The 12,316-nt window shown below is 37.8% G+C and overlaps 2 protein-coding genes across 2 annotated transcripts; both read left to right on the forward strand.

Moving 5' to 3' along the window:
- Positions 1-762: 762 nt before the first annotated feature.
- Positions 763-4,958, forward strand: LOC122645783. The gene is made up of 5 exons (XM_043839148.1): positions 763-828; positions 935-1,035; positions 1,136-1,287; positions 1,452-1,533; positions 4,633-4,958. The coding sequence occupies exons 1-5, from the start codon at positions 795-797 to the stop codon at positions 4,744-4,746; spliced, it is 483 nt and encodes a 160-aa protein (XP_043695083.1). The 5' UTR covers positions 763-794; the 3' UTR covers positions 4,747-4,958.
- Positions 4,959-10,039: 5,081 nt separating this feature from the next.
- On the forward strand, positions 10,040-11,883 carry LOC122645782. Its single transcript, XM_043839146.1, has 3 exons — positions 10,040-10,170; positions 10,309-10,491; positions 11,398-11,883. The coding sequence occupies exons 1-3, from the start codon at positions 10,129-10,131 to the stop codon at positions 11,662-11,664; spliced, it is 492 nt and encodes a 163-aa protein (XP_043695081.1). The 5' UTR covers positions 10,040-10,128; the 3' UTR covers positions 11,665-11,883.
- The last annotated feature ends 433 nt before the right edge of the window (positions 11,884-12,316 follow it).

Here is a 12,316-nt window from a genome sequence, read left to right on the forward strand (position 1 = left end):
ATCCACTTGCTTTAACAAATAAGAAATTTAAGGTAATGCAGTCTTCTCCATATTTGCCAGTCCAAAAATCTGGATACAACATCTATGATACAGAACTCTGCTATTCAAAGGTACAAAGAAACATTTTGTATGAACTGTAAAATTTACACAGAGAGAGAGAGAGAGAGAGTTTTTATGGGCTCTCCTATATCATTACTTTGAGATAGGAACATAAATTCAAATCAGATAAAGCTTGAGATAAATGTTTGGGGAGTATAAGCTTATCAACTAGAAAAGAACAGGATTACAATTTACAAATAAACTTGACCAGATTAATCTTCCAATGAAAAATATTGACCTGCATAATTAACATGGAAAAGGATAGTTAGGGTTCCTCATTAGCTACAACCATTGAAAAGGTATGAGATGCAGTGGGAGTGTGGGACTATCTGCACTAAAAACCCTATTTAACTGGGTTACTGGACCATATGGGAAGTTGCAAGCATAATCAAATGCTTCTCTGCTAGTTTATCAGAATTCTCAACTTCATCTCTCTTCACTGCCTCTGAGTACTTTCTCAGTAATCAGAAAATTCTTCTGTATTAGAGAAGAGCAAATTCTGAATACCTTCCCATTTACACACACACCAAAAAAGGGCTAACCTGACATAACAAGTAATTACTGCTAATTACGATGGCAAAACATATACACCCTTAATTAATAGTCTAATACCGTAATAGGACTCTTATTTTCCTTCTGGTCTTCTACTGTTCCTCTGAGCTGCTGGAGGTGTGTAGCCTCTGAAGGAGGAAAAAATGATGGCTTCCAGATTTATAGCAAAGGGTCCAGGTTCCCTTCTTCTTCTTCTTTCTCGTCTTTCAGTTATAAATTATGTCCACCTGAACGAGAACTTACACTGGTTGTACTATTTATCTCTTTGCTGCTGTTATATTAGGTTTCGTTGATCTTGGTAGTCATAAACTAACATCTCGGACACAAAGGTCTATTGCCGCTGGATTTGCAGGTTCTAATACACTCCAGTTTGTTTCAGGGCGGGTGAGTTTGGTTTTTCTTTTCCCCCTTCTTTTCCACTTTTTGGCTCTTTATTAAGAATTTTCTCTACCCAATTGAGTTTTCTCATTCTGTTTCAAAACAGATTTGGGGAAGACGTAATTGGTGTTCTATTGCGGCACTTACCCACATCAAATGTGCTGCTTCATCCGGAAGGAATCAACAAGAACTTAGGTTCAATGAGGACGAGAATCGCTCAGAACCCTTTTGGTCATCTCTTATTAAAGAAGCAATCTGGTATTGTACCTTTGGGCTTCCTTATTTTCTTTCAGAGTTTTTTCTTTGTTATTTTGCTATTTGAGCAAGAGAAGACGTTAAAATTGATATCCATGTTTGAAGAAATTCAGCATTTTGGATGAGTATTAGTGCTTATTAGGGGATGTTTCCTTGTCTCTTCACAGGGCCTTGAGATCGTTGCTTGTATTTCTGCTTGAGCAGCCTGGACAGCTGAAATATATAGAATGGCCAAGCTTCCAAAGCACGGTTTGTATTCTAAACCTGAATTAGTTCATCGACACATGTTAGTTATATGTTACTCCTTAATAAATTAGCTTCTCTGCTGATTTGACTGTGCAAGGGTTGGAGGTCACTCTATGAATAGCTAGATTATACCCCCTAATTGCTGTCCCAAAATACTGGTTCAACATAATGCAATTGCTTTGCCTGGAATCTTTGCAAGTCCAATACAAACTATATCATAACAGAAAAGGAATATGAGTAATAGAAAATTTTGAATTTAAACAAACTCGATCTACATCAGTATATAATCAAGCTTTTAAGTTACCTGATAGATTCCATTGAATTCTTGCATGGTAGGAGTTTCTTGGATTAATTCTAAGGATTGGAATCAATCATAAGTTGCTTGAGTAAGCATGGTTGATTCAATACTTCTATTTGTATTTGGAATTGCATTTTATAACCTGCAGTTATACCTAAAATACACGGATGATGTAGTTTTGATGTTATCTGCACTTCCTTGCAAATACTTATGTGATGACTGTTGTTAACAATGTAGCTTTCAAAGTAATCTGCAGGTGAAAAGGATAAGGGCTTGAGAGATGTGGAATGAATTAGACTGAAAAATGAGTGTTGTAATGGTCTCAGACATGAGAGCTCTATAACTGCCTTGATGTAACTCCCTTAAGCTTCATTAAGCTTTACTCTGTGCTGTTTGTCAAGGTGAACATAGTTTAGTGGGTTGCAAGGGTCATTAATTAGCTGCAATTCGTTTTCTTATTATAAATTTTCCAGTCACCTCCCATTTTTCCAGCTGATAGTGTAGAGAATCTTTCCTTGCATGAACCATGTGTTATCTGACAGTGGAGGACAAATTTCCTCTAAATTCTTTCCATTTCTGGTCTCTCTCTCTCTCTCTAGCATTTTAATCTTCCTTTCTCCCTCATCAACAGTTGGTTCATTGCCAGTATGATGGTTTAGGCAGTTATTGGAATCACACTTTCTTGCTCAATCTTTATCAGGTTCACTTATCCTGTTTTTTTTTTCCATTGTCCAACTCTTTCAGCTAGTTACCGTTGGCAGCTATATAATTCTACCTTCTGTAGGTATTTTGCATCCAGGATGCTGCTTTTGTATCAGTGCGGTCCTACTTTGGACACCCCATATTCCCTCTGGCTACTATACATATCCACTCTTCTACACCGCCAACAATGGACCGGTCCATGGATCGTTATTTTGAACTGGCTACCATGTTATTGAATAATGCCACAAACATTCTATTCTAAAAGAGATGGAAACTCTCAATAAATGTGCTATCAGTTTGACTTCTAGTTTGGTTGTGTTTTCTTTTGGTGAAACAGATTTTCCTTTTTTGTTTTCCTTTCCCTGCCCTACTAGTTTTAATTGTCACTAAAAAACATCTTTTCAGACACCTTCATTTTTCGAACTATATTTGGTTATTGAATACATTTCTAACTCAACTAACTTAGATTACACTCAGGCTACTTTTCTCTTAATGGTGTACTATTTCTGATGCTGTCAGTATTTTCTATTAATTATTGAGTGAGATCAAGGAGAGGTGAGAGGGAAGAAGGAAAGAAAATAAAAATGGCTCAAGAGAGTTATTTGATCTCTCTCTCTCTTTCTCTTTCTGCAGAAATATTACATCTTATATCCCCATAACATATACTTATAACTCTCTCTCTCTCTCTCTCTCTCTCTCTCTCTCTCTCTGCAGAAATATTACATCTTATATCCCCATAACATATACTTATAACTCTCTCTCTCTCTCTCTCTCTCTCTCTCTGCAGAAATATTACATCTTATATCCCCATAACATATATTCACAACAGGGCCAGTTGCTTTCAAATGTTTCTTGGTATTTAGTATGGCTCACCTGCTTTCATCCATCCATTGGATTTTATTCGCTGATTAGAAATGGGTTCCATTTTAGAGACTTGTTTAAGAAAAGTTGAGTGGCTGACATTGTGTATCTCTAAATTCTTGTAACTAGTCATGTCCCTTCTCCAATACTTTCAAAATTTTCAATCTTGCCCATTTTGATGGATTATGAAGTTTGAAAGCATAATTTGTTCTTTGGAAATCCTTTTGTTATCATATGACGTATCTCAGGCCAATTGAACCCTATTTTTGGCAAGCAACAATACTGGAATTTATTAAGCAACTATCCTGCATGATCCATGGAAGTTAATGGGACTTATTTTGACAGTAGTATGACTTTATTAGACTTCTTGAAAATCTTTAAGAAAGTCAGTAACTACCATTTAGGAGTAGAGATTGGTAATACTGGTCTCACCGTTTTGGTTTCAGCTCCTTCTATCCACTCTCTGTGGACTTATATCAGGTCATCAACAGATATAATTGGCACGGCTTTCTTTTAGGAATTAGGATTTGTATTGCTGGTCCCACTTTTTCATAGTTATTTTTTTTCCCCCTTTTGTTTGATGAGTTCCTTCACTATTATTTCTTTACTCTAGCAACAGGAGAAACAATACAAAAAAGACAATCCTCCTTGTAAGGAGATGTCACATTAAACACCCTACAACTCAAAAAGATCAAAATATGAAGTTAAATATCACTATGGTATGTAGTCCCCACCTCAAATCCTAGGCCAATAAGCCCCCTATGTATTGCCAATTCATCTGTGGTACGTGTCATTGATATCTTCAGGATTCTCTTGGAATGAGCGACTCCAAAAGGGTCATTTGGTCATCACTAGTTCTGTAATTCTTTGTACATGTATAACCATCAGCCCATCAAAGACTCCTATCATTTTCTTATGCTGGAGGCTGGCATGGTCAGAATCATGTGCAAGTTAAATCATTGAAAAAAAAAGCTGCTTTGATCATTTAACGGTTGAACTTTGGTTGATGCAATTGTGTGCTTACTGACATTTCTGCATAATGTAATTGGTGCTTATTCTTTTAAATTTGATCCTTCTGTCGTCTTAAAGCATATTTGATTTTTAGTTCTGATTAATATACTTAGCCTGGTGAATTTGGGCCATAGTCTTACAAGTTCATTTATGAATAGCAGTTTGTTCTGTCAATGGATGAGACATGAAAGGCCATGTTCTTACTGGGGATTTTCTTTGACTATTTGCAGCTGAAGACAGCAACTCTCACACTTGTTCTTGTGGCCTTTCTTATTGTTGCGATCGCATCTGTTGATTCAGCACTCTGTTATCTATTAACATTAATGCTTCGAAAATCTGCATGATCCTGTGCTGCTTCCAAATTCACACACATTAGTGGGTTCTCAAGTTAACAATTCCAGATGCTGCCAGAATATCATGGTTGAATAGCACCACAGGCATGTTTCCTCTATACCCACATGAAATCAATCTAGTTACTGAACTAGCAGGTTTGTCGACAGAAAAGCATTAGCATGTTTGCTAGATCGAGAAATTGTGGAAGATATGGGACATTAATCATGTTGTTCATATATTTTTTAATTTAAGTCATCATAGTTCACTTAAGATATCCCTTCCCCAAACTTTTGGAAAGTAGTTGAAAACTCAATTTTGGTTTAGAGGCTTTTAGACCATTGAAATTACATGGTTTAGAGCTCAAAAATGGTGTCATATGGATAGGATGGGATCCTGAATTCCACACATGCTTAATCAATATCTGATACTACCCTTCCAATGGTCAGTTCACCCACTCAGCCCTACATTTTAGAGGTCATGAAATTTTTTATGCCCTAAACCTGATCCCAAGTCATTTATTTGGTACATCCAAAGGAGCAGGGATTTTCGTTCTAACTCTTCTCGGGGAATTTCATCTATGATCTTTTAGCTGTTGCATTGGTTTTTCTTATTGCTGGTCTGGGCAGCCACTTTGTACAAAAATGCCAAAGGTTAAGACCTATTCCAAACTCAACCTGTCCCAAGACTCTTCTTAGGTGGGATTAGCACTGGGCAAGGACCCTTTTTCTGACCTCATGTCCCACAAAGTCTGGGTAGTGGGCCATAACAAAGGGTGCTGAAGATTTTACTGCCTTTTTTTGCTAAGATATCTACCACCACATTTGCTTGGCGAAAGTTATGAGAGATCTTCCAAGAAATTGATCGCATATAAGATTTGAGAACAGACCATGTAGCAAGGAAGAACCATAGTAGCTTGGAAGATTTAACTGCCTTTTTTTGCTAAGATATCTACCACCACATTTGCTTGGCGAAAGTTATGAGAGATCTTCCAAGAAATTGATCGCATATAAGATTTGAGAACAGACCATGTAGCAAGGAAGAACCATAGTAGCTTGGAAGATTTAACTGCTATCACGAAGGTGGTTGAATCAGACTCATCCTGAAGTCTCTGTATATGCTTACCCTGTCATTTCCATTCCAATAATGAAGGCTTCCAACTCCACATTGTAGTTGTATGAGCACCATAAGGGAACACCAGTCGAATTGCAAAATATTCCATCACCACCAGTTTTACCTGGATTGCCTAGCGCTCAATTCATCAATGTTAAGCTTATACCAATGTTCGGTTTGCACCAAAACACTTTCAAAATTGTTGGGACTTTTGGAACTCTAGAAGAAATCCCCCCAAAATAAATCTGAGGATCTTGAGCTCATTACCAAATAGAAAACCATGGAAAACCTGGCATTCATCATTCCATTTTAGGGCTGTGCAGGGAGCCTTTTAAACATTGGCTATATATGTATAGACAATATGAAGATGCTAATCTTATATAAATACATCATGTCGCCAATAAACTATGGGGAAAGAAAATTTTATTTCCCATCCCCTATTTTAATTTTGAGTTGATTCTAAGCTCCCATATGAGGTTTGGTATGAGAAGCATGACGGAACTCCCATGGCTCAAAGGGTGGAATATGATTGGAAACCTTCAATCTGTACTTCTTGCAAATCTTTTTCCTATTCTCAGTTACCTGTCTTGTTCGGAAGTCTGCTTCTCTTGACAACCAATGTATCGATGCTCGCCTCAGCTTGAGTGCATTGACAGATGAGATTGTTGAGAGTGATCAGCATATGGGGTCCCTGAGGAGAATGGAACAGTGGTTGGGAGAAAGATAAAACTAGCAGTGGCTCAATATAATGCATCAGTCAAATCGAAGCTGTGTAGGATATTATTCCCGCCAGACTTGAGTCAAACTAAAATGGTTCCCCCCTTCCCCCTAAAAGGAAATCAATCAAAGGTAAAGTGTTTAATGCGGATTCTTCGCTCATACGTGCCGATCTATGGGGTATTTTCATTCCTTGTCCACCCTTTCTATTGCTGTATTTTCGAAACCATAATCACAACAATTAGGAATAGAAAATATATATGAAAGAAAGACTTAACTATTGGAATAAAGGTATTCATTGTTATTTGTTAACTAGGGTAAGGCTGCATATATTATGACCCTCCTTAGACCTTCTAGTCCTTTATTGTTATTTGTTATTTGATTTGATACATTAGGGGTGGACATTAGGGGTGGGGTTCCGGATCCTAACGACATCCAATATGACATGATGCGGCTCTTGTTAGAGATTTGCCCTAAAAAAATGTGAAATGAATGAAGTTTTTTTTTTAAAAATGAAAGTTATTTAATATAATTTTTGTGCGCTTTACATGTGAAATGTTAGGACTACCCATACATTAAATAATTTTTAGGGGTAAGATAAGGACAAAAAAGTAAAGTTTACAGCTTCTTAGTTCACCTATTTGATGACAACAAGATGCATTCAATAAAAAAGGATTTCTTGCACAATAGTCATTAACGTCATTGACTAAAAGAAATTATCCAGTGGAGGTTTCAAATAAAATTAATCATAAATTTTTTTGGCTGACGAATGAACTTTTGGCCCCACTAGTCCCTCCAGCACAAGCATACGATCTTACACACACGCATCGATCAATCATCAAATCCTATGAGAACCATAGAAGCGAAGCCTTAGGGCTGACCCCTAAAAGGTTAGAAGAGTCGAACTCAAAACGCATGCCAATTCAGGCACATCAATATGCTTATCTTTCATCAATATAATGAGATACACACAACACCAATAGAATCTTATATCAAAGATATGAACAATCTTCAATGTATTTTTTGGATATTTGAGGTTCAAGCAACTCCTACAACTACCATTCCATTCTTTTTTCCTTTTTCAGCATGCTCAGAAGTTTGAATCACAACACCCATATTTACAGCAATAACTTTGAAGCATAAAATGCTTATGCTGGTGATTATGATCCTTAATTATCTGGATCCCACCAACTATCACAGCCTCCTAGGTGCACTTCAGTATATCACTTTTATTAGACCATATTTGTCTTATTCTGTCTACTCTGTGTGCCACTTTCTGCATGCAAAGCATCCTCTCCTTCATCATAGGATCCCTATTCTTCCCCAAAGTACTTAGGAGTTAGGACTTCTATTCATACGGCTATTTGGGCTGGTTTCCTTTTGATATGTTGCTCTATTACTAGATTTTGTCCTTTCTTTGGGCAGCATTCTCATTTCATAGAGTGCCAAAAAGCAATCCACTGAGACTAGAGTTTTGTTGATCATTTTACCTTGACAGTTGAACTCATTTGGCTTACATATTATGATTTCTCTATTGTGACAATTTAAGTGCTCTTCATTTGTCTATAAATCCTGTATTTCATGGCTGGGTGGAACACATGAAATTGGATTATTACTCTGTTTGGGAGGAGGTGGTCTTAGGTGCCCCCACTAGTCATCACACGACACACGATATGTGAGGTTTTGCTTGGTATAGAGACGGTTGATTGAATTTAGCTCGTCTCCAGGGTGCTGTCAGGGGACATCCAACGATGGAGCTGTGCTGCACATATCTCGGCGCACTCCTAGGGATGTGTGCGACACAGCCCAACGGCTGGCAGCACCCTGGGCATTCCTTGCTCCTTGGAGAAGATCCTAATCCCGGTTGATTACACGAAGCTTAGCAGAGCAAAGTTATCAGCTCAAAACCATGTATATAATGACGACAACAACAACAACAAACTCAGCCTTATCCCAACTTAATGGAGTCGGCTTCATGGATCCAAACAAAACAAGGTAGTAACCAAACGAGAAAAAAAAAAAAAAAAAAAGGAAAAGAGGGATGGGGAAAGTGATGAGAAATGAAAAATGAACAATAGTAAGAGAAAAGAAGTACAACCCAGCACATCAGGAGAATCTCAACTAAATGAGATCTGCGACATGGATCTTACCCTCCAATAAGCTATATATAAAGGGTATTTTAGATAAAAATAAATTTACCATCATTAATAGGTTTTGTCTTATAATGATGGGGTTTTTGTCTCTTGAGTACCACAAATTTACCACTGAAATTTTCCCTTCTACTTTTTTGTTGAAGAAATATTTTCTACGGGGAAGTGCACTACCCACCCCCAAAACACAGAGGGGGCAAAATAACGCCCTACCCTTCATGAAAGCCAACTATGCCTGCCCAATTGATACTCAAGCTCCCCCATTCACCCACCCATTGGTACCCACACGCATGCAGGAGCCACGCTCCCCCAAAGAGAAGTCTTGCCCCTTTTTCTTGCATTGGTTGAGGAAGGTAACTTATTTACCAATGGCAGCTTCCTTCTCTGTTGTAAATTTTAACTCATTCACAGATTATGATGTAATCCTTCTATCAGCTCACCTTAAGCTAGCTAGAGAGTTTTTCTTTTCGGATATCATTTATTTGTCTCGTTAGATTTCCAATGATTGATTCTGCTTGGCACTAAGGTATGCATTGCAGTCAAGAGATACTCATTTCAATCTTGACTGGGAAACTTTTTCCTTTTTGCATTTCTTAATTTGTTTCTCTTCACATACTCTATTATTTTCCCTTTCTAGTATGGAGGAAACCATCATTTCTGCTCAGACATGGCTGTAGAACATTAAAAAAAAAAAGATTCCAATTCATAGGTTATTAATTTGATTTTAAATACTCTAAAAAGCACCAGCACCGAAAAGAGAATGTCCATGGACTGGACGACACAAATCATACAACTGGATTTGACTTTTCCACTACCCTTTAGATGTCTCTTTCATGAAACATCACATGGTATGTGTGTGTGATGGTGAGAGAGAGGTTTATTGAAGTTGCAGCTCGGCAGTAGAGGATCCAAATTCCATAAAGTGTAATACTTAAACAGTGATTTACACAACATTGAAATGAACAACGGCTACTAAAAGCAGGAGCAGAGTTGGCCATCTTCTTGCTCTCTCCGCTCCTTCCCTTGCCAAATCGCCGTCCTCTCTCTGAGCTTTTCCTCTTTTCTTGCTTTAGTAAAACTGTATCCATTTGAAAAGAAAACCCAACAGCAACTGTTCTTAAAGCAAGAAAAGGGGAAAAAGCTCAGTGATAGAGAGATAGATACAGAACATTAAAGAAAGCAAAAGTTTTGGAATTGTGGGAATCTTTTCTCATTTTTCAGGGTACAGCTGATCCCACATCAGCATCTCACTCTCTCTCTTTTCTTGGTGCTGTGCCTTCTTCTTTTCATGCTCTTCTCCCTCCCTTCTCCTTTCTTTTTTTCACAGACAACTCTCCTCTCCTCTCTTCCCATTTCTCACATTCTCTGTCTCTGTGGGTGACTTACTGAGGTTGGTCATGGTTTTGGCTTAGGCTAATGTCTACTTCTCTTATGGGGTTTTCATGTGGAGATGGATATGTAAGATTGTTCATTCATTTTACCATGTTCTTGGGTGTTCCATCTTCAAGTTCTGGGTGGATTTGTTTTCTTTTTTGCTTGAACGTTTGTCAGTTCAGTGCATTTTAATATGTTTTCGGGGTTTACTGTGCTTTGTAGGATAAAAGAGAAGCCAAAGTTCCATTGAGAGCTGAGATTGAAGAGGCACATGAAGGTCCAGGCATGCAGGGTGTTCATGGGTTGGAATTGGATCTGGAGTTCAAGCCAATAGATCACCCAGTAGAGCCACCTGACGAGGATAGACCCGTCAAATGCCCAATGCCTGGTTCCTCAGTTCCAAATGTAAGAGAAGTTCCAATCTTTCTTCTTAGCTGGTTTCAGACCTTTTATGTTCCTTGTGGCATTCTGATGCTTCTTTTGGTTTCACTGTACCTGCTTCAGTTTCTCCTGGCACTGTTCTTGAAGCTTGTGCTCTGTTTTTCTATCAGTTAAATAAAACTGATTCTTACTACTCTAGTAATTTCGAAAAGCATCTTTTGGTTTCTCTTGTAGGTTTTTCTATGTTCATGCTTTGAGATTATATCTTGTTTACATCAGTAAATGTTCTCATAAGTTCTACACTGTACTTTTTAACACATTATATGCACCCCTGATGTCTTGTTTTGGTTTACCCACCAAACCCACCAAAACAAATCTCTGAGAAGAATAGACAAGCATAGGTTCCAATGCCCTTGACTCCTTGACCCTTCCATCATACATCAACAGTTTCAAAACTTAGACATGGTTTAACTTGGGAGAGAATGTATTTGAGAAACCAACTGCCAATGAAAGTTCAATGCAATAAGAGCTATACTAGATAATTGTGAAAATATGATCAAGAAATATAATCCCAAAGGAAATATATGTTTTTGTTTTGATTGATAGTTCTGAAAGCAGTTGGAGTCTAGGGTGCTTCATTCTCTGGTCTACCTATGTGCTGCCACATTGAGGGAGACATTACTTTTTTAATAGATCCAGACAAACATATAGAAACTATGTCAGGCTTGATAATATGATCAACAGAATGAAAGGATGCTGTGTTTGATGACCTAAAGATGGCATGAATTACATATTTCTAAATTAGATGATATTAGACGCTACATGACATGTTTCTCTTGAACACTACTGAATGTATATTCCAAAACAGAACTCTTTAAAGCAGAGTAGCCAATCTTTCTCACATATAGATCTATTATTGTGCATGAAAAGCATGTGCGGGAGGAACGGTTTGCCGAAAGCCTGAGGAAGAGAGTGGAACAATCATCAGAATTGAACGAGGAAGGCATGTTGGTGGTGGCCATTGAGCCTCCAGCTCGAGCAGTGCGTAAGAGGCATCACACTCTCACTCGCAGCCATTCAATACCACCCCTGTTCAGGAGGCCGCCTCTTCCCCCTTTACCGACTCAGAATGACTCGATCTTCCAAATGCTTCAACAATGCAACGAGTATGAATCCTGTAAAGATACACAGTATTAGATGATTACAACTTCTGGAGTTTGGTGTCTACCTGACATTACAAATAGGTAGCATTCATCCCGAGTTCCACATAGCTTCTATAGATACGGAGAAGCCCAAATTTGTAATCTCCAAGATGGTAGTAGGGAGGACTTGAAGTGTTATGGGGATAAGTATTCTGTATAGTATCTTGAAACATGATATAGCTTAATGTCAAATTACTTAAATCTGGTTTCTTTATACTTTATTGTGTTTGGCAATCAAACATGAAACCTCATCTAGATGTTTTTCCCTCCTCTCGTAGTCTGCATTTTACACCGTTACATTTATCATGGGCACAACATTGTACATCAAGCTTAAATGCAAAGATTGGAATCACTGCCAAATAATTATATTCATCTAACATTGATAATTAGGTTAAACACTTAGAGATCCTGCTTAGTCACCTAAACAAAGCTGCTTTGTAATCCCACAGAATCTTTCTCGCATGAAAATAAGTAATTTAGAACCAAAAGAAGGATTCAAAACTAGAAATTCAGATGGCTAGACTTAAAACAACCATTAAGGAAAAATCAGCTGTGAAGTGCATAATCCTATGCATGAACACTGTCATTTATCTACAAACCCACCATCATTCACCATGGAATGTATCTTATTTCCTTCCTATTTTACA

The sequence above is a fragment of the Telopea speciosissima genome, chromosome 11 (genome assembly GCF_018873765.1).
Source record: "Telopea speciosissima isolate NSW1024214 ecotype Mountain lineage chromosome 11, Tspe_v1, whole genome shotgun sequence".
NCBI classification, from domain to species: Eukaryota; Viridiplantae; Streptophyta; class Magnoliopsida; order Proteales; family Proteaceae; genus Telopea; species Telopea speciosissima.

What these genes read in the sequence shown, in the direction of transcription:
- LOC122645783 (XM_043839148.1), top strand. Translation starts at nt 795, where the DNA reads ATGATGGCTTCCAGATTTATAGCAAAGGGTCCAG. An exon ending in TCCAGTTTGTTTCAGGGCGG is followed by an intron (nt 1,036 to 1,135) that starts GTGAGTTTGGTT and finishes GTTTCAAAACAG; the next exon opens with ATTTGGGGAAGACGTAATTG. An exon ending in GGCCAAGCTTCCAAAGCACG is followed by an intron (nt 1,534 to 4,632) that starts GTTTGTATTCTA and finishes GACTATTTGCAG; the next exon opens with CTGAAGACAGCAACTCTCAC.
- LOC122645782 (XM_043839146.1), top strand. Translation starts at nt 10,129, where the DNA reads ATGTCTACTTCTCTTATGGGGTTTTCATGTGGAGATGGATAT. An exon ending in TTTCATGTGGAGATGGATAT is followed by an intron (nt 10,171 to 10,308) that starts GTAAGATTGTTC and finishes TGTGCTTTGTAG; the next exon opens with GATAAAAGAGAAGCCAAAGT. An exon ending in CTGGTTCCTCAGTTCCAAAT is followed by an intron (nt 10,492 to 11,397) that starts GTAAGAGAAGTT and finishes GTGCATGAAAAG; the next exon opens with CATGTGCGGGAGGAACGGTT.